This window comes from Notamacropus eugenii, chromosome 4 (assembly GCF_028372415.1).
Source record: "Notamacropus eugenii isolate mMacEug1 chromosome 4, mMacEug1.pri_v2, whole genome shotgun sequence".
In the NCBI taxonomy this organism is placed as follows: Eukaryota; Metazoa; Chordata; class Mammalia; order Diprotodontia; family Macropodidae; genus Notamacropus; species Notamacropus eugenii.
The window spans coordinates 149,521,804-149,541,399 of NC_092875.1; the positions used below are offsets into that span (position 1 = coordinate 149,521,804).

General features: G+C 39.2%; 1 protein-coding gene across 6 annotated transcripts in view; it reads right to left on the reverse strand.

Annotated features, from left to right (window-relative positions):
- Positions 1–19,596, reverse strand: part of GRHL2 (grainyhead like transcription factor 2) — a 225,755-nt gene that overhangs the window by 10,373 nt on the left and 195,786 nt on the right. For 5 of the 6 annotated variants that reach the window (XR_011965814.1, XR_011965815.1, XM_072603364.1 and 2 more), the window contains exons 12-14: positions 19,096–19,127; positions 10,072–10,166; positions 2,156–2,241 (exon numbers count right to left, since the gene is read on the reverse strand). Coding sequence is in view for 4 of the 6 variants with exons in the window: in XM_072603364.1 (XP_072459465.1) it covers positions 2,156–2,241; positions 10,072–10,166; positions 19,096–19,127 (213 nt within the window). In the remaining 2 variants the exon portion in view is untranslated. The remainder of the gene's footprint in view (positions 1–2,155; positions 2,242–10,071; positions 10,167–19,095; positions 19,128–19,596) is intronic. The other variant, XM_072603363.1, reaches the window with a different exon arrangement.

Consider the following 19,596-nt stretch of genomic DNA (forward strand, 5'->3'; position numbering starts at 1 on the left):
TGTTCATAGGGATTTTGTTCTTTCATTCGTAATGAGGGTGGGAGGTAGGGTCAGAGTGTTAGGGAGCGAAGGTGATTTTTGTTTTTTATTTAAAAAAAGTACGTAAATAATAAATAAAAAGAAAGTCTGCTAGGCCCGGGGCCAGAGGACTTGGCTTCAGGTTGCACCTCTGATTCTTGGGCAAGTGACTTCACCTCCCAAAGGAGGGCCTCCCTCAGTTGCCTTAAATTGCTACCAAATGTACAAATGTTGTGCAGTTTGGGCTCTGGGAGAAAAGTAGATGCCTAGAAGGCAGAGAGAGCATTCTAAGGTTTAGTTTTGGAATTAGTCTAGTAATGTGCATGAGGGATGGCCCAAACGCTATCCACATTCAGTTCAAAGATATAGTTTTAAGCCTTACAGAAGTATCTTTGTATAATATTCGGTACTTGTGAAATATATTATTCGACAGTTTTCAAATTAATTTTTTTTCTCCTGGTTACGCAGAAGTTGGTCTTAGATCACTTCCTGTTACAACAAACAGCAATTCAACAAAAATCTCTGAGGAATTAAAAATTTTCCAGGTTCTAGACATTGTTTCAAAGAATATCTAAAACACTGGAACAGGGGAACAAAGCATATGGACTGACTTCTTCAGTTTGTCATGATGGGATGTGAACTGAGTTCTTTTGCATTTTCATCTAGAGTTGACCTGAGTTCCCTACAACGCAATAGAAATTTTATGTATTCTTTTATTTTAAAATTAATGAATACCATAAAAGAACATTTCCATATGCAAAGTAGAATAGAAAAAGAGAACTGATTACACATGAAAATGCAAACAGCTTACTTTTTAAAAAGTAAATAAAACTTAACATTTTTTTTTGGAAAGCTGCTCTGCTTGTCTGTGTTTTTGATTGAATAGTCACGCATCACAGAAATAACTAAAGCAGCAGGATACATAAAGATGAATTAAAAAAATCCTTCAATATAAGTCAAAAAGTATTTATTAAGCATTTACTATGTGCCAGGCACTGTGCTAACTGCTGGGGATAAAAAAAAAAAAAGCAAAACCCTGACTTGTAGAAGTTCACATCTAGTGGGATAACTCTCTTTTCTTCTATTTTTATTGGCCACTTGATGGTTAACTTCCCTCTCCTCCTCAAATATCAACTCCTCTTTCCATTAAAAAATGAAAAGAAAACAAAAAAATGAAACAAATATCTGTTCAAAAATCTTTAGTGGTCTCACAAACAATGCCTTCCATAATCTGACATGGCTGATATTCTAGTCTTCGGACGTGCCAAGTCTTTCCTGCCTTGATGGCTTTGTTCACATTTTCCCCTCTGCCTGAACTCTGCTCTCTCCCCTTCTCACCTTTGAGTCTCCACCTATTTGGGAAAGTCGTTCATCTCAAGTAAAGACTGCATCCTTCCTGAAGCTATCCTCAGTCCCACTGTTTCGGCCAGACCTCTCCAGAGCACTTTGCTTTGCAGCTCTCCAATGTGTTTAGCATGTGTCATAGTTCTTTCTATAAGTGTCAACTTCTTACTAGACTAGGACAATGCTTATCATTCTGCCTTAACACTTTTTTTTACTGGATTTGTGATTTCATCAGGGTAAAGAGTGAGGAACTCCCTCACTCTTTACTAATGTGAAGACCTTCACCTTCCTTTCAATTTATACATTTAGAGTGTTACTTAGGGCACAAAGAGGTTAAATACAGCAAATATGTGTCAGGGATGGGATTTGAACCTAAATCTTCCCAACTTCGAGTACAGCTCTCTATTCGCTATGGTGCTCTACCTCTCCCATTTACTTAGTTGCAGATAGTAGCCCTATAAATAGCAGACATTTAATTAAATGTCTATTGGATTGACTTAAAACTAATGCATCTGCTTTGGCTTCTGTAAATGAACACGTGCAAACTCACAATCTGACCATATTCTGTATCATAATATTCTCTCAATAGTCCTGCATAAATAATTGAGAATTGTCCATTCTCCCAGGTCCCCTTCCCCTTTCTATAGATGGGAGAAAGCAAAGTCTTTACAAAGCTCAATATTTCTGATAAAGTATCTTCCAAAGAAATTGTCAAAGCTGCATTTTGAGAAATGATTTTGAGTAAAGAAAAATGTGATGAGGTTTCCTGGCTTGAAAAAAGCTCGCTGCTTACCGCTTCCATTAGCCCTTTTACTGTGGGGGATTTTAACATCAAAGCATCAAACACATCGTCAGTCTCTTTCCTCACGTACAAAAGCACTGCAAGAGAAGGGGGAGGAAAGGAGAAAGCGATTAGATTTGGAAGGTGCCCAGATGCCACAGATGAATGCTTCCCACAAAACAGGCCTTCAGATGTGAACTGTGAAGGAATGATGCTCCTTAAGTCCCTGACCCCTCCTCTGGACATCATTTTACAAGAGCAACTGAGGCATTCTTGTAAAATGTGTGCAGCAGGAGGCATGGAAGTGATTACTGAATGCCAGATAACCCAGACATGCCTTATAGCCCTCTTTGAAGGCTGCCATCTTGTTTTTTATGCTTTCGATACTTACTTAAGGGCAGGAACCCCAACCCTGGCCCAGCACAATGCCTTGCCTGAACTCTAGAGATGGTATGGCATAGTGGTGAAAGTTCTTTTTGTTGTTGGTGGTGTTTAATCTTGTCCAACTCTTCATAACCTACATTTGGGGTTTTCTCGGCAAAGATACTGGAGTGGTTTGCTGTTTCCTTCTCCAGCTCATTTTGTAGATGGGGAAACTGAGGCAAACAAGGCTAAATGACTTAATCAGTGTCACGCAGCTAGGAAGTGTCTGATGATGGGTTTGAACTCAGGTCTTCCTAACTCCAGGCCCAGTGTTCTACCCATGTGCACCTAGCTATCCAAAAGTACTTCTCATCTATAAAATGAAGGAGTTGGATGTAATGACATCTCAGGCCCCTTTCAAGTCTAACACTGTACGGTTGTACATCAACAGAGATGTGTTCTAAGGATCAAATGATGCTGCTGCTGCTGCTGCTGCTGCTACTGCTGCTGCTGCTGCTGCTGCTGCTGCTGCTGCTGCTGCTGCTGCTGCTGCTGCTGCTGCTGCTGCTGAATCAAGGCAGCAAGAGCTAGCTTTGGACTCAGAAAGACCTGGGTTAAAATGGCCCTTCTGAATACAGGTTGTGTGATCTTGGGCAAGCCTTTTAATTTATTTCTCAGAGCTCCAGATTGCTCTCTGTGTTATAGAGATGGTGCCAAACTGTGCTGGTAAATGGAGTTCCCTCATCCAGGAGACCTCTACGTCAATGAACTCACAGTTCCAGTCCTCATCCAATAATAACCACAAGTATTCAATTCCCATAGGGCTTTATTATTAACAAAGTGATTTCTTCACAATGATCCTGTGAGGTGAGAAATGAAATGTATGATTACCTCCAATTTGCAGAGGAGATTAAGAGTCAGAGAAATGATAAATCTTGCCAAGGTCATATAGCCAAAAAGTGACCAAGCTGGGGTGATTCAAACCTAGATCTGTCTCCTAACTCCAGCTTTTCCCTCCAGACTATCCTGACTTTCTAAAGTGATGAGCTATAAAAGTGCTTGGAAAACAGTAAAGTGCTATGTTATGTAAGTTACTGTCATAGAACAACCTTGGTAAACATTTGCTGACATATTCAGGGGTCACATACACTTTTCTGGATTAGGATTGAATCCACTTGGAGTTTTCACAAAAGATTGTTCAGTTTCATCTACCACTTGTCATTAACCATTGACCAAAACCATTTAAATCTCACATTGCTCTTTGGCACAGAGACCCTAGATTGGATCTGTATGAGTTACATGAACTTGGGGTTCACTCCTAGGAAGTTTCCATATGTTCATATAATTTTCCTGTTATCCCAATAAAGCTGGAATTAATATAGTTTTTGCTTTTTTCTGCATTAATCAACTAGTATTATTCACATTTGCTCACAGATCACAGATTATTAGAGAGGACATCTTCACAATCAGCTTCTGGTCCAAATCTCTGTTTTAGAGATGAGAAAACTAAATAAGGTCTATAAGCTAAGCAATTTGGCCAAAATTAAACAGCTACTTAGTGGTGGAAATGAGTCTGGAACCTAGGTCTCCTTACACAAGTCAGGGCTCTCTCCACAATGCCATACATTTCAAACCCCTCCTTCCATGTTTCCATTCAACAGCTACATTGTGACTCAGCTCTCATAAGATCCTGCAGGATCTGACATCCAGATAAAACTCACTCTTCCTAAGCTTACTGGCCTTCTTTTCTCCCTCAGTCACATGACTCATGCTTCCTATTTCAGAAGAAAGGAGGATGAAATTAAAAAAGAACAACAACAAAAAAAGAAAAACATGTACAGTATGCACAGTTAAAGAAGATCTCATTCAGATTTTGGTCTCCACTACATGGGGGCATCAATCTGAAGGATGTGAATGTCACTAGAAAAGGTGAAGAAATGAAAAAACTTGAAGCTAAAATCTCCCTAACCCATAAAAGACTGACTTTTGAGAATGGAAAATCTATATAAAATACAGATAGACTCTGCAAGTAGTTTATTCTGTTGTGTATGGGATACTATATCAGAATATTTTTGAAACATCATTACTAAAAAATTCTTTTCTTTTTCAATCAGGAAAATAAGATAAGACGCAATGGACAAATGGCACTTTCCTTACCATCTCCATTGCCAAATATGCCCAGATAAGTCTCATCAACTAATGGCTTAGGAATAACATTTCATTTGCTCCTAACAGGTTCTGAAGAGAATGAATTAAATAGGGATGAGTGAATCTAATAAGGTAAGACAAAGAGAACATGTAGTTAACCGTGTGCTAGGTACTGTGTTAAGGGATTATTCATTATTATCTCATTTAATCTTCACCAACAACCCTGGAGAGGCCAGATTTGAATTCGGGTCATCCCAACTCTAGGCCCAACACTCTTATCAACTGCACTGCCTAGCTGTCTATTCACATTGGGTCACAGTTCACAGAGTAGTCCTTCTAATCCAAACTTCTATTTTATGGATGAGAAAACCAAGGCCCAGATAGGTTCAGTGACTTGATCACAGACTGAATTGTTATTGGTACAGGAGGAAATAAATACACATGCAAGTTATAGAAGGCATTTAATTAAATCTCATGAGAAAATTACTTGGAAACTAGTTTTGAACAAATGGGAGGGAAAATCATTATATGCCTATTGAAGAGGACCACGTTGTTGCAGATGCGTTCCTTGGGGTTTATATGATCTAACATTGTAACAGACTCCCAATGAAGGCAGTGGAGAACAGGAGAAAGGCAGTATCTTTGGAGTCAGGGGATACAAATTCAGATTCTGACTCTTCTACTTACTGCCTGTGTGACACTGAATGAGCCTTTCTCAGTCTTATTTTCCCCATCTAAAAAAATGTGAGAGTTGGACAAGAACACCTCTAAGGTCCATTCCAGATTTAAGTCTCTGTCCTAAGAAAGAACACAAAAATGATGTCCTGTGACAACTGAACAAAGTTTCCACATGTTTTGACCAATGAATGGTCTTTAAAAGCCTCAGCTACTAAAATGTCACAATTAATACTCTCTGGTGTCACTGTAAAGCATTAAATGGGACATCCAAGTGATGTTCACTGGGTTGGCTCAGAACCAAGGGGCAAGGCTGTTCAGACATTCTCCTGCTGAGTGTGTTGACAGCTGAGCCTTGACATCCTGGGTCTATGGAGCCCTCCCTGCTGTTTCCTTAGGGAACCAGGGCTTTAATAACTAGAGCTCTATGGCAAGATAATAGCAATAATGACAATTCTAACAACAACAACCTCAGGAAGAATCCCTCCATCATGGACACTGGGAACCACAGGCAACCTCATTCCGCTCAGTGGGAAAGGCTCCCAATTGTCCTTGAAGGAACCATGCCTATAAGTGAGAACCAAGGCAGTGCTAACAATACTCACAATGCTGATAATAATTCCCTGCAGAACTAATCTGCACTCAGGAATTTCTGAAGGATAAACAACTGATAACTTCATGGAGCTCGATTCACCCACGTTTTGAGAGGGCAGCTCAGTGTAACTACACATTTGCCAGAGGCAGGAGAGGCTAACCTGATGGAGGGTAAGAGTCAAGCAACCAGCTACTGGAATTGTTCCTGCTCAAACTCTTTCTCCATCCCCAACACTTTTCTTGCTATGAAGATGATTCTCTCTTGCTTGTTGGTTGCTGTACCCACATCTGTGGTGATACAGACCTAGGGTTTAGGTCTTTTTCTATCTCTATCCCTTTGACAAACATTTTAATAACAGCATCAATATGTATCACAAAGATGCTTTTTTTCCCCTTCATGCTTGCTTCAAGGTTTATCTGTAAAGCTCTGAAGGATCAGCTGACAATCTAGGCCTTCAGACTACAGGAAAAATATTGTATGGGGATGAATGCCATGGTTAAATCCCCGTGTGTGACCCTTTTAAAAACTATAATTTATAATTTCTATTTTATTAACAGTTATTGTTAAACATTCATTTTTATTTTAGATATAATTAGTAGTAGTACTAACAGTGCAAAGTTATTTAACCCTTTCTTCATGGCAATACTGTGAGGTAGGTAATGTATAATTATGCCCATTTTACAGACGGAGGAAATTAAGCTCAGAGAAGATAAATGATCTGATTGTGATTGTAGAGATAGTGTCAGAAACTAGATGTCAATACAGATCTTTTGATTCCAAGGCCACACCTCTTTCCATTATTTACTTCCCCACTTAATCACATATCAAAGTATTATTGTCTTATTTGTTTGATGGAATTCAAGTAGAAACAGTCCAAAGATGAGTTACTATCTTAATATTATTCTTTTATATTTACTATTCTGCAGATTTTTGTACAAGATGACATTTTTGTAATTGAATAAAAGATTTTTTTTAAAAAATTGAATAAAATTATTAGAATGTAAGGTCATCTTCTGTAGCCTCAATGAAAGGATCTTTGGGACAACCCCAGTGGCAGACAAGATTATGGGGATGAATGGCTGTTGTTTTCATTATTATAATTAGATAGGAAAATAATAAGGAATGGATCTCCAGGTTTGAAAACTTCCTCCACCAAAGTAAGTGAGCACATTCCCTGTAGTTCAAAGACTTAAAGAACTGCCTCGGGTATTGAAAAGTTAAGTGACTTGTTCAGGGTCACAGAACTAGTATGGATAAGAGGTAGGATGAGTCCAGATCTTTCTGGCTCCTAGGCTGAAACTGACTCTCTGTCATTACCATCTTTGTCATCATCATCATCATTAACCATCTTGGTGGTTATTGTTATGCAACTCACTTGACATCTATGAAACTCAGTTTTCTTTGTCCATAGAATGAAGGAATTAGCCTAGAAGATCTGTGAGGTTCTACTCAGTTCTAATATTTTATTATTCTTTTACTGATATGGAAATGGAAGGACTCATCCATGGATCTTTTGAACCCTATCCCAAAAGGAAAGGAATAGGCCTTTGTAATGGTGGAGCCCTTGGAAGACAGCAATTCATTCTAGCTCCTAAATCACTCATCTGTCTGCTACCTACAAACCACAAGGGTTCCTTTGTATTTGGGAGATTTGTTCAGTAAGCAGTAGCAAAATAATCCTTCCCCAATCTATGGATCCCAAAGCTGACATAATGAAATATCATGTGGTAATAATCAACTCCTACAAGCTCATGGGCTGTGCTGCTGTTTATATAAGCAAATAAAATAAAAATGTCCTCTAGGATCTAAACCAGATTTTGGGAATGTTGGCAAATATTTAAGGGGAGGGGGTATAAGGTTGGCAGGGGACTGGCCAGAAGGGGGTGGGATGGTTACATCCATAGAAAACAAGACTAGTGCAATTAGTCAAGTGATAATATCATAGGATCACAGATCTAGAGCTGAAAGAGACCTCAGAGGCCATCTGATTCAACTCATACTTTTTATAGATGAGAATTCAAGTGGAGAAGTGATTTTGCAGGGTTACCCAGAGAGCATAATGGTAGCCACACCATGTGCTGGACATGTCACATTTTCACATCTTTGAGACTCAATATTTTCATCTGTAAAGTGTATGGGTTAGGTCAGATGACCTCCAAAAGGTCCGTTCCAGGTCTAAATCTCTGGATTCCATGAACATAGAAGGATAAAGCCTGTCTTCTTGTAGCCATCTTTCTTTTTAACAGACAAAGATGGCCTGATTGAACTCAATTTTATAGAAGTCTCTTCCAAGGTGGAAAACATAATCCAAACATTATTTGGTATTATTATAAAGTTTGCAACGTATCCATGCTCTTATACTGTGCCCTCTCTCTGGACACCTATTTCCTGGGGGACACCAGGATCATGCACTCGGAATTTGGCCTTCCACTTCTATTTCTCCTGTCATCACTCATTAGAAGGGGAAATAACGTTCTGAACTGTTCCCGCTGTTTATGGGTCCACTGTAATGTTCCTGAGAATTCCTACCAGAGAGGTTGCAGGTTAAACAGGTCTGTCTGACCTTTTCTGTAATCCAATGCCCGCCCTCTCCAGTGGGCGTGCTTTTCTGAGATTGTAACCAACTGTACCTGTAAAACATATTGTGCTATGTGAGGAAAGAAAGAAAGAGCCTCTGATTATGAAAACTTAGGATAGAAAATGGCAGATTTTGCCCCTTGGAGTAAGCAGTAGGCCATACTATGGCATCAGATTTTACGGATCACAGACTTATAGACACTGAAAGGGACCCTGGCAATCATTTTGTACAACCCCATCAATATACAAATGGAGAAACTGAGTCCCAGAGAGTTGAAGTGACTTTCCCAAGGCTATACAGCTAATTAGTTACAGAGCCAGGATTAGGACCCACATATCTGCTCTCTCAGGCTAATGCTGCTTTTTGTTTTTACAACACACTGATGGAAACATTTTCAGGAGGTGCTCAGCTTGCCAGCCCAATTTGGGAAAATCTTAAGGATCTTAAGAAAAAGAGCTTGAGCTTATCAGCAAATCCCCCCAAGTCTATCTAAACAGAAATGAGAAATTTAGATGGAACAGCCTTGCATGGGGGAATTTTTGTGCTTTGACTGCTAATCTCTTCACAAAACAGTGAAGAAGACAAATAAATGAAAACTAAAAATAGCACCAGAGTTTGGGTAGTTTCTTTCCAAACACCAAAAGGTGGTTCGGGTGGAACTAAGCTTACTAACTCTTTATTGAAAACAATGAATCACAAGGATGCGGCAGGTCACCTAGTCATGACTCCCTTAAAGATGATGTCTATGTGAACTGAGCTTTATCTGATTTAAAACAAAACAAAACAAAACACTTTCTGTAGCTTCTTTTGAAAACCAGTTCCAGAGCTGAGCCACTTCCACTGTCGGAATGCTTCATTATGGCTGATCTAAATCCCACCTGCTACAGTGGGTCCAAGAAACCTCTACAGAGCTTGTGACTCACAAATGAATTTCCCAGTTATAAGTTGAGAAGTCAACAGCCAAAGACCAAAGACAGAGATCAAGAAACACAGACCAGAAATCAATAAGCAAAGATCATAGTGTCAGTGACAAGCCTTGGCCCTGAGCTAGGCCAGGCTTGCCTCCAGGGCAGTCAGGAATTGCCCATATAGTGACCTGGGCTTTGGATAGTAGAAGGAGCAGTTTAACAACATTATTATGGGCATAGCTTGCAACTTTCCAATTTGTCCAAGCAAATTCACAGCTCAGTCAGATCTATTTATAAATGATATTTAGGTCTCCCGAGACTGAAGCTTTCACCACGTCTAATACAGATAGACTACTTTAAGTGTTTTTTTTCTTTTTGGGGGTTGTTTTCATTTTTGAATAATTAACATATTTAGAACCCTGTTGCTTGCTATGGTTTCTTAGAATTTCCCTTGTGTCAATGTAGGTATAAGTGACTTGATTCTATTTTTCTTTGGTCATCCTGTATGACCTAGTTAGTGTGATACCAACAACCAGCCCCATAAATAACTGGAGAGACTGAGCTGAGGTGAATGCTGTCCTTGGCCAACACAGATGGGTGAATGTATACTGTATAACCATAGTGATGACAGTGCAATATGGTGCCTCCAGTCGCTAAGTACCTCTCTTCATTCCTTCTTCTTTCATCTGTTTGGAAGGTGGTGGACCAAACTCTTCTTCCATTGGCCTGAACATCCTTTTAACAAGGACACTACTGCTAGAAAAGAACATAAGCAATTTATTGATAAAACACACATGAAGTAACCAAACAAAAGCAGGTGAAACAATGCCCTAAGTAGTAACTGGGTTTTTTTAAAATCTCTTTCCAATTTCATCCAAGGATGAGGAGCAGGGCTTCCAAAGGGATTAAAGTCTAACATAAAGGAAGTGGTTGGCATGGAGAAAAAGAAATATATTGAACTCAACCCTCAGCCTTCTGGGGATTCTTAGGATCAAGCAAAAGTAAGAAAAGAGGTAGAATATGCTGGATGGAGTAGGGGAAGAGGATAACGGGGAGAAACAAGAACAGGGAGACAGAGGCCATAAGCAAGCAGAGAGCTGTCATTTTGTGCATAGCAGGAACACACCTCTATTCCAGCATCACACCTAGCTCAGAAGCCAGTGTGGAAGACCACCCCCAAGATGGGTTCTTTGTGAGCATTACCATTACAAAGAACCCAATTAAAAGCCAACGATCAAATCATCCTAGTAGAAGTGGGGCACTAATGTAGATAATCCATACCTAGGTAAAATTTAGAAACCATCCCATTAGCATTAGGACTGAACAGTGGTGCATAGTAGATCCTCGATAAATATGAAATGATGGTGAATGACAGTAATAGAAACAAGAGGAAAGTAGTCATACTCTCACTTTTTAAATGAGGAACTGAAAATTAAAGCTCAGAAAAACATCAATGGTAGATAATGGCCTTCATTTACATGTAGTGCATTAAAGTTCAGTAGGTACTACTCTTAACAACTTGGGAGATGGGCAATAGTATGAATATTTATTTCCATTTTTAGCTAACTATAAAGGTTCAAAAGTGAGCTGAGAAGTGATAAGACTTGCCCAGGGTCTCAAAGATAGCAAATATATAGACGCAAGATGTGAACCCATTTCTCCTGCCAACAATTTCTTGCGGGCCAATAGATGAAGAATTATGCCTTGATGCCTCCTTTTGCTGATCTTGGGTCTCTGACTAGAGCTTTTCTTTTTTCTGACTAAACCTGCTTTATAGTTTCTTAGACCTGCTGACTTTTGATCAGTTTTTCCAGATACAAAAACACAATTTTTCCACCATCAGGATTTTGCCAACTTGTTATTTAAAGAGAATATTGAATTATTATTATTATTAGCATTTATGAAGCATGTGTTATCACATTTGATTTTCACAGCAACCCTGGGGAGGTAAATATTATTACTATCCCTATTTACAGATGAGGAAATAGGCTGGAAAAGGTTAAGTGATTGGCTTAAACTCACAGCTGGTAAGTATCTGAAGCAAGATTTTAACTGAGGGCTTCCTAATTGCACGTCCGGCATTCTATACCTCTCATCTAAAGACCTCAAAGCATTTTTAATCTTCATATCCTTAGCCCCTCAGGATGTTTGATAGGCATTGAAAATCTACTGTCCTAAATCCAGCATCCTATGGTATTGCCAACTCTATTCTAAAGGTGCAGAAACTTAGAATCTGAGAGTTTTAGGGTCTTATCAACAAAGAACATAATTAAGTCAGTAGATAATCCAGGATGCAGTTCAGGCTCTGTGTTAGATGATTTCATGATTTTGGTGATTCCAGGAAGCACATCTGATTTTATATCCTTATGTTATTTTCCCACTGTGCTCAAGATAAAAGAGTTTGGGCTTAACAAAATTTTAATACTCTGTACTCACGGCTGGCTGGCATTTAATTTTAACTTTTCAAAAGAAATGTAATTCTAGGATTAAGGGGATGCCATGGACATATTACAACTGGATTTCAGCAAGGCATTTGACAAAATTTCAGATGATATTCTTTCATACAAGGGTAGACAAATGTGGGCTAGATGACGGTACACTTAGGTCGATTTTGAGGTGGTTGAATAGCTGAGTCCAAACAATAGCCATTACAAATCAATGCCAATCTGGAGAAAAGTGTCCCATGGCATGTTAAGGGATCTGACCTTGTTTTATTCAATGATTCTTTTTTCAATTTTTATTCAGCAATTTTTCAGGAAGGCAGAGATGACATGCTTATCAAATTTGTGGATAACAGGAATTCAGGAGTGATGGCTTACCATACTGGATAACAAAATCAGAATCCCAAAAGATTTCAATAATAAATCAAATCTAATAAGATAAAATTTAATAGTAATGAATGCTAGGTCTTACAGTCTGGTTTTTAAGAAGCAACAATCCAAGTGGAGGATGAAGGCATTGTGGTCAGGCGACAGTTAAAGTGATGGAGAGCTGGTTTTTGTTTTTGTTTGTTTGTTTGTTTTTGGCGGGTTATAAGCTCAGCATGACTAATAGTGTGACCTGGAAGCCCAATATCACACTAGGCTCTGTAGAAGGGTACCATGTCTGTCCTGAACAACAGAGGGGATACAGTACTGCTGTACTTGGCCTTGGTCAGACCACATCTGGACAACTGTGTTCAGTTTGGTTCACTGCAATTCAGGGGTGACACTGAGAATCTAGAACTTATCCAAAGGCAGGAAATCCAGATGTGATGGGGAGATGGCAGAAACCATGCTATACAAGGATTGATTGAAAATGTTCAGTCTGAAGAAACAGAGTTTGGGATAGATTTAGAGGGGATAGGTGTTGGCTGTCTTTTTTGAAGGACTGTCTCATGGAAGAAAGACTATGCTTGTTCTTTGACCCCAGATGGCAGAATGATAAGCAATTAATGGGTAGAACTTATGGAGAGGGAAATTCAGATCCTCATAATGAAAAAAATTTCCTAAAAGAAAGAAGCAGAACCAGATGTCTCAAAAGGTAGTAAATTCCCTGTTCCAATAGAGACTGGATGACTACTTGTCTGGGATACTGTAGATGGAATTTCTGTGTACATATGTGTTAGATTAGTTGAAATTTGTTGTATCTGCTGGCTTGGAAACTCTGCGTCTATGGCCAAAGTAGCTATTCGTCCTAGGACAGACAAGTCAGTACCATTTCTTTTCTCAACTACTCTGCAGTTGTCTACAAAATGACCTTGCAAAATATCTGGTTTCCCTTCAGAAAAATCAAAGCCAAGGTTCTCTTCCAGAGACAAAGAGAAAGTGCCCAGAGAGGAACAAGCCAGTACCAGATACGTCTTTTTCTGAGTCAGCAAAGTGACTATGTCAGGTGCAATGTGAGGAAGGGAGAGGGATAGATGCTAAGAGATGTACTGAAGATAAAGGCAATTTCTTTTCAACTGGAAGTCAATCTGTTGTTTTACAGAAGAAGAAACTTGGTCATTAAGTTGTTCCTAAGAAATAGGTATGGATTGGGAGACAGGAAGCTGCAACTGATCTCTCCGTCCTTGGACTTAAAGAAGCTTGTGTGTGCTTCTCATATACTTCTGTTATTTTCCATAAAATATTCGTGTACATGCTCTCTCTCCTCTCCAGAATGTGAACCACCCATCGGTCATCTTTATATCTCTCATACCTCCAAGATCAATTTACTCAGTATATATATATGTATATATATATACACACACACACACACACACACACACACACACACATATTGTTGTGCTGATCTCATTGTCACCTGGCAGGATAAGGTACCAGACACTGAAGCCCTTGCTTGTGCTCAACTGCCAAGTATTCAAACTATGCTTCAGAGAGTGCAACTCTGATGGGCTGGCCATGTTGTTCGAATGCAAAATGTATGCTTGCTAAAAAGACTATTTTATGGAGAATTAGCATGAGGCAGGTGATCACATGGTGGACAGAAGAAGCAATACAAGGACACTTTCAAGGTCTCTCTCAAGAACTTTGGATTTGACTGTGGGACAGGGGAAACACTTGCACAGACCACTCAGCATGGCGTGCCCATATCAGAAAGGGTACTGTGCTCCTTGAGTGAAACAGAATTGAGACAGCACAAAGTAAACGCAGGATGCACAAATTTGGGATATCCACCCCAAATATTCACACGGACTATCTGTGCCCAACCTGTGGTAGAGCATTCAGAGCTCGCGGTGGTCTGATCAGCCACAGTGGTACACACTGAAGCTTCACTTTATCATGGTGATGTCATTTTGGTCCTCTTCAAAAACAAAGGACAACTCAGTATATTACCTTGTATTTACAGAGTTGTTTGCATGATGTCTGTCCCACTGGAATGTGAGCTCCTTGAGAGCAGGCATTGTTTTTGCCTTTCTTTGTATCCCCAAGCCCTTAGCACAGGGTCTAGCACATAGCGGATTCTTAATAAATGTTTGTTAAATTTAATTTGCAAGCTGAGTTCTACTTTCAGCTCTATCACAAGAAGAAGAAGTGTTTATTAAGCACATGCTCAGCACTATGTTAAGGGCTAAGAAAACAAAGAAAGGCAAAAACAGTGTTTACCCTCAAGGAGCTCACATTCTAATGGGGGAGACAACATGAAAATAATGATGGACAAACAAGATCTATAGTGGATAAATTGAAAGTAATCCAAGGTAAGAAACTACCAGTAGGGAGAGCAAGCAATTTGACTACTCTAGAATGCATTTTCCTCATTGGTGCAAAAGGACCCAGATTACATCAAAGGTCCTTTTCAGTTCTAAAATTTGATGACAAATCCATACGTTTTGCATCCTTAAAAAGCTTTTTTCTTAATTTTCCTTATTTCCATACCCTTGGTCTCCATTCCTTCCTGTCTCCTCTATACTCACCTGTTTTTCCTTTCCTGCCTTATTTTTATCTCTAGGCAGACTCCCTATGCAGTCAGAATTATTTCTTTTTCTACTCTTTCCCATTTCCTTATTTTTTTCCTTTCTCCTCCTGAGCCATCTGGATCCAGTGACCAGATATTCATCAGCACGGCCCTCCCTCACTCAAAACAAAGTTAAGAACAAATCATGTCATCATTTCTCTGATATCACGGTCGTTTTTGAAAATGAAAGATGAACACAACAGCCATTTTTTCCTATTCTCCTTTCTTTTCTCATTTGGCATTATTCTGTGAGTAGCTTAGGTGGAATTTCAGGATTTTTGAGAACCTCGCTCATTAAGCTTACTAAGGCAAAGAAGCTGAGGCTTGGATTGTGCAGGGGAAGTCAAACTGAGCACTTCCTTTATTACTTCAAAAAGCACCTAACTATCCTTAGTGATCTTATTAGGGTATGGGTGACTAACTGCCAGTTGCTTTACGCCTCCATGTCCCCTTGAATTTCCTTTTTTAATTGCATTCATTATTGCTGGAGCATCTGTCTGAACAGCGTTTCCCAATGGCGACAGTTTCTGCCTTGTGAAAGTGCCTCACTAGGAGGTCTCTGGGGAAAGACTTGGGTGTTCTGGTATGGGAATCTCATATCCCCAGCTGAAAGCAAGGCTGGGTGTTTAATGCAAATCATAAAATGACATGCTATAATTCATGCAGATTGGTGACAGCATAAAACACAGGATTCTGTACTCATTTCAATGGTGATATTGTTATGTTTAATAAGAAAAGTGAAGTATAGAAAATTTGGTAGGAAAGCAGATTTCAGTATCTTTAAAATGAATGCTCTGCTCAAGAAAGCAAGGGACTAGGTTTTGAAAGACTAATTCTTCAGGTAACCACCCGACTGATTCAGCTGCAATTGTGAATAGGGACCCTCCACAGCCTGGAGGATGAGCAAGAAGGGTCTCGAGTCTCTGGTGTCTTGAGATTTGAGTAAGTCACTGAACCTCTCAGTGAAGTAAAGTTTACCCCATGGTGTAGATATAAAAAAGAACCATGTTATTTATCATTTTTGATGTCCACTTTTCTGATTTGTGTGTGTTCGTCCTTTGTTGCCGAAGAAGACCATGCCATCAGAGAAATGATGACGTGACTTGCACTTGACTTTGTTTTGAGTGAGGGAGGGCTGTGCAGGTCACCAGTCTCACTTCTCCTCCAGAGTCATCTGAATCCAGTGACCAGATGTTCATCAGGATGACTGGAGATGACCCAGGATTACTGATTTGAGGCAGTCAGTTGGTCAGTCTCTGGACATTTATTATGAGGTAGTTTGGTGTAATAGAAAGAAGTGTGGAATTTGGAGGCAAGAGAGACCTGGTTTCAAATCTCACCTCCTCCATTTATTATCTGTGTAACCATGGGAAAGTCATTTAGCCTCTCAAAGCCTCTGCTTCCTTATCTGTAAAATCATAATTTTTTAGTATCCAGCTCCCAGGATTGTTGTAAGGATTAAATGAGAAAAGGTATATAGAATGTCAAATACCTATTGAGTATATTAGCATGTGAAGAAGAATGTGGATGGAGACTGAATCTAAAGTTGGAAAGAACCTTAGCATCTAGTAAAAACAGGGAGAGAGCAACCAGGGAAGTCCAGGGTGATATAGAAAGAGTGGTTGGCATGACTTAAAATGGTCTGGTGTTCTGAAGCACAGACTTCAGGAAAAGAACAGAATATAAGTTCTCTGAAGGCAGAGAACGCCTTATTTTTATATTTATATCCCTCAAGCCTAGCATAGTGTGTGGCACATAGAAGGCATTTAATAAATGTTTGTTGATTTTTGATTGGAAAAAAAGAGGAGAGATAAGTCTTGGTGGTGGGGAAGTGTAGATGTATTCACAAAGAATAGTGAGTTATTTCTCAGGGTAGTGAGGGGTGGAGCAGTAGTGGAAAGAGGACAATTCAGACCTAGGATTTCATTGGACCACTTAATTTCTGGTGAGCAAATCCAACGTGGATCTGAAAATGATCATCTTATAAAGTCATTTGGGGGAAGGGATTACTGACAGATTAAATTATTTGTGCAAGGACTCACAGCCAATACATAGTAGAGACAGTACTTGAACCCAGATTTTCCTGATTCCTAGTCTGACTCCTCGCTCAGGCTCTCTGTTGCTTCTTCATTAAGGATGCTAACAATACTAATAATACCTTGGGTACTAAAGCTATTCATAATTAAGGGGTAAAAAGATGAGTGGATAGAAAATATAGGTACCAAAAAGATGAACTTGTATACAGATTAATGATGAAAGTACTAGAGGTAAGCGGCAAGAGACCTGGGTTTTGGTCTTGACTTTGTTACTAACTAGATGTGTAATTTTAGTCAAGTCACTTAATTCCAGTGAACCTCAATTTCCTCATTTGAAAATAAGAATAATCATATCTGTCCCCAAACTCAAATTCACTTCTAAAATTTTAAGGTGACTTAGAATAAAGTTATGTAGGGGAAGAAAAAGAGAATAGGGGTAGATTTAGTTGAGCATATAATTAATATGGACTGGCAGTGTGATGGAGCTACCAAAAACATTAGACTGAGTGAATAGACACTTCTAGATCATAGAAAACAGAAGTACTGTACCCAGTTATGGTACCATGTTTGAAGGGAGACTGTAACAATTAGGATCAGTTCAGGAAGGTAACCTGAGTGACAAAAGAGTATACCTTAGAAGACTCAGCTTAAGATACTAGAAATGTTTGTCCCAAAGAGGGAAGGCTTAGGAGATATATCATAACTCTCTGCAAATATCTAAGAGGTGTCCAGTAGAAGAGTGATTAAGTTTGTGGTTTGTTGATTAAAAAAGGCAGAATTAGAATAGGAAGGATGAATAGTTATTAAAGAAGTTGTTGGTCAGCATAAGAAAAGAACTTTCTTACATCTACAAGTCACCAGTATTAGAATGTACTGACTCATGAGGTAGTGAGCCCCCATCAGTGTAGGTTATCAATCAAGAGGCTAAATAACCACTGGTCAGGGATGGAGAAAGGATTCCTCTAAGGTCCCTTCCAATTCTTAAGCTTCTGTGTTCTTGCAGGGTGTAGCCAAGGCAGTTCTGATCATATTACTTAGAACTTTAAAGCAAAGATTGTTTCTGATCTAACTTCATTGAAATGAAATAATGAAGATTGTGGTGCTTTGGAAAGTGTAAAGTGCTATATAAATGGTAATAAATAATTATAATAAAATTTGTAAACCCTTATCGTCATTGACTGCTTTCTTCCTCTCTTGAAATGAAAAGTGAATCCCCCTCCAGTCTCCAACTGGCTTCCTGTGTTCACAGTACTCAGTGAAAGTCTAGAGCCCCCTAAAAGGAAAAAGAACTGTGCTCACTTGCCCAGGATCTTGACGGATATAGAAAAGAATCCCTATTTCTGTCTCCCTTATAGACCAGAAGATGAACTGTAGAGTGGGTGAAATAGCTGCCTGTGTTTTCAGTGACTCAAATGAAAGTACCCAGGGCCCTTTTAACTCTCTCTTCTAACTTCACCTTACCTTCTTTTCCATTTCATACACAATCAGTAATATCTGTGGAATGAAGGATGTGTATGCGTATGATATGGAGAAGGCTGGTGATAAAAGACAGCCTGATGACTACTTCCACTTTAAGAAGTATTACTCCTAGAGTCCTTGGCATTTTGATTGTACAGAGATGACAAATTCTTATCCCATGCTCAAATAAAGTAGGGTGGGTGAGCTTAGGTGACCAAGAAGGTCCAAGTGATTCCTTCCTTGCTGCCTTCTTTTGTTCCACAAAGAGCCAACAATAAGCTCCTTGAGGACTGGGAATGTATTTTTTTTTCATCTTTACAGATTCAGTACCTAGCACAGTGCACTGCACAAAACACATACATGAACAGATGCTGTTCATGGCATGATGAACCATACGATGCCCTCTAAATGTCATTCAGAACAATCACATTCCTTGACTCTTTCATTTCCCCTTAAGATTCTATTTGAAATGGAAAAACTGAACAATTAGATCACTCAGGACACAAAAACCCCAAAACACAATAATCCCAAGTTAGTTCATAGAGAGGAGAAGAAATATGAGAGTCAGAACAGGAATGTAGTATTTCCTGGGCTTCCCTCTCAAATGGTCTTTAGTATAAACTCCGTCATAATCAGGAATCAAAAGCCAATTCCACTCCCTGCTTGGAGTACACAGATGGAGCATTTCCATTGACATGAACTGACTGTCCCTTATTTCCCTCCAAGCTTTGAAATGAAAGAACTAAATGTCTTACCCTTCTCGCTCGTCATCCGTGTTGTAATATGCCTGCAGAAAAAATAACAGGTTTACTTTACTCCAGCTCTAATATCCCATCTGAAAGAATGTCATTCAGAGAAGACTCACTGTGTAAGCGACAATCTTCCCCCAAATTCTCTCTTCCCCTTTCTCAAAGAGGGCAAAACTTTTGAGTGCAGCATGCATGTATACTTTTCTTTAAATGCAGATCTAAACAGAACAACAATAATTACCCTCCCCCTGAAAGTTTTTATATCTTAATGAAAAACTTTTAAAACCTAATTATTTTATACTGTTTGGAATGATTTTAATGGAGTATCTTTTATTATCTCTTCTTGCAGGGTTTAGTCAAAGAAGGCCTAGTCACATTAACTACAACTCTAAAGCAAAGATTGTTTCTGGTTCAGTCTAGTCCAGATACTGGTTGCTTGTTTTAGAAGACTTTTAAACCAGGTCTATAAGCCACAAAAGGTGGTGAAACTGGAAAAAGCTTCTTTGG